Source organism: Austrofundulus limnaeus, unplaced genomic scaffold (assembly GCF_001266775.1).
Source record: "Austrofundulus limnaeus strain Quisiro unplaced genomic scaffold, Austrofundulus_limnaeus-1.0 Scaffold280, whole genome shotgun sequence".
NCBI lineage: Eukaryota > Metazoa > Chordata > Actinopteri > Cyprinodontiformes > Rivulidae > Austrofundulus > Austrofundulus limnaeus.
The window spans coordinates 223,887-225,762 of NW_013952682.1; the positions used below are offsets into that span (position 1 = coordinate 223,887).

The 1,876-nt window shown below is 37.5% G+C and overlaps 1 protein-coding gene across 1 annotated transcript in view; it reads left to right on the plus strand.

Moving 5' to 3' along the window:
• wdr11 (WD repeat domain 11) overlaps positions 1-1,876 on the plus strand; it is a gene marked incomplete at its 5' end in the record, with an annotated part of 85,302 nt that overhangs the window by 11,106 nt on the left and 72,320 nt on the right. The window contains 1 exon segment of the mRNA XM_014021175.1: positions 351-552. Coding sequence (XP_013876629.1) covers positions 351-552 — 202 coding nt within the window.

The following is a 1,876-nucleotide window of genomic DNA, read 5'->3' on the forward strand; positions in this document are numbered from 1 at the left end:
TGTTGCTGAAACAGCAAGTTTCTCAGTGGATCTGTGCTCAAAAATGCAGCCTAGGTGGAGTAGTCGAACACAGATCCACTGATCCTTCAACACAGAGCATCTTCAGAAGACAAGTTGATAAAATAAATTTTTCATACAGATATATGGATTGTTGAAACCCTAATAATTACTTTAAATTGCTGGAGGTTCGACCCTGAGCTGTTAAGCTGATAGTTGTGTCCTAGATTAACAATGTGACGACTTCAAATACATTTTATATAATATGTGTGTGTTTATTACAACCAGTTTTTTAAAGGTCAAACGTTTGTTGGACATATTTTTGTTCAGTTTTCTGTCCTCCTCCTTGCCAGTGTTGACCAGTGAAGGAATAGTCTTCATCACAGACTTCTCCCACTCCAAACCACCAGGCAGCACTGGTAAAAAGGTCTACATCGCCAGCCCCCATGCAAGTCCAGCACACACCAAACCTGCCCCCGCTGCTGCCCCGGCCCCCACTGGGGCCAAAAAGGCCCTGAACAAAGTCAAAGTGCTCATCACCAATGAAAAACCCACGTAAGTTCCACTTTTCTGCCTACAGCTGGGTTTAACTCAAGCAAAGTGAATAAACTTTACACAACCGCTACGTTTAGAAACAATTTGATCTTTTTCTTCAAATAAGCAGTTTTGTAAAATCAGATTTCTGTTTTAGTTTGTCGCAGTTCTGAGGTTTATTTTATCCTGTTGATGTTTGACATCACGTCACTGTGATTTTATAAAATCACTTATTCCAGCTTTTAGTCGTGGCCTGTTTGTAAACGACACTCCAAAAACCTGCGTTGTGATTTTTTTGGCCACAATGAACTTTTGACTCATCCGTAAGGAAGAAGGTCAGAGTGGAGTCCGGCTGCTGCTCCGGTGTCTGCCTGCAGGGTCTGTGCAGCAGCAAACCCTTGTAGCTTTTACTCGAGCCAGTCAGGGTTCCTCTATTTCTTTTTCTCATCGTTTTATTTTAAATAATTTGGCAAAGAAGGTCTGAAAATAGTTTAAATGTATTTTTTAATAATGCAAAACGTTTTGATGGTATTTTAGATTTTAGAGTCACTGGTGCTGATCAGTTGTTTCCATCTTCCTGTCCTCTCTCACCCTTATATCAGCTTCAGAGATCTGCTGCAGCCCGGGCTGCATCTTAATGCTGCGTGTTTGCAGCCGAACTTTAACAGCTGCTAGAAGGACGCTGCTGAGAGTTTAATACCTGAACTTTTCTTCAGACAAAAAGTTAAAACATCTCTGTTGGATCTCTGGCAGAAATATCAACCTGTCTGCTCTGAAGTCATGTGTTTCAGCTGATTACACTGGAGCTAAACCCAAATTATTAAGGTTTTTATTTACTTACATGTAACTTTTTTCTATTAAAACTGAATTTTATGAAGTTATACCTTAAAAAAAACAACTGAAGTGACTGATATAAAACATATCAACATGGTAATGGGGCAGCACGTGGTCAAACGTATGTCTTCTATAGACTAGATCAGGGGTTCTTAACCTTTTTGACCTCGGGGCCCAATTTGTTGAACATAAAGAGACACGAGGTCCAGTCAGACATTACTATACGGATCAAAAAGATAATTATTCTAAATCTTGGTTTAATTTGTATTGTATTTACATTATAACTAAATTAAATACACTTACAGTTTAACAGTAAAACTCCTGTCAAATAATCACAAGACATGATTATGACAAACATTTTTTATATTGTAACCTGCCCATAACAATTATTTGAACAAATATAACGATCGACACAAAAATAACATTTTTTAACATAAACAATGACCAAAAATAGACAATTCAATAAATAAAATTGTGATTGTCAAATGAATGCATTCAAAAATATTTAATG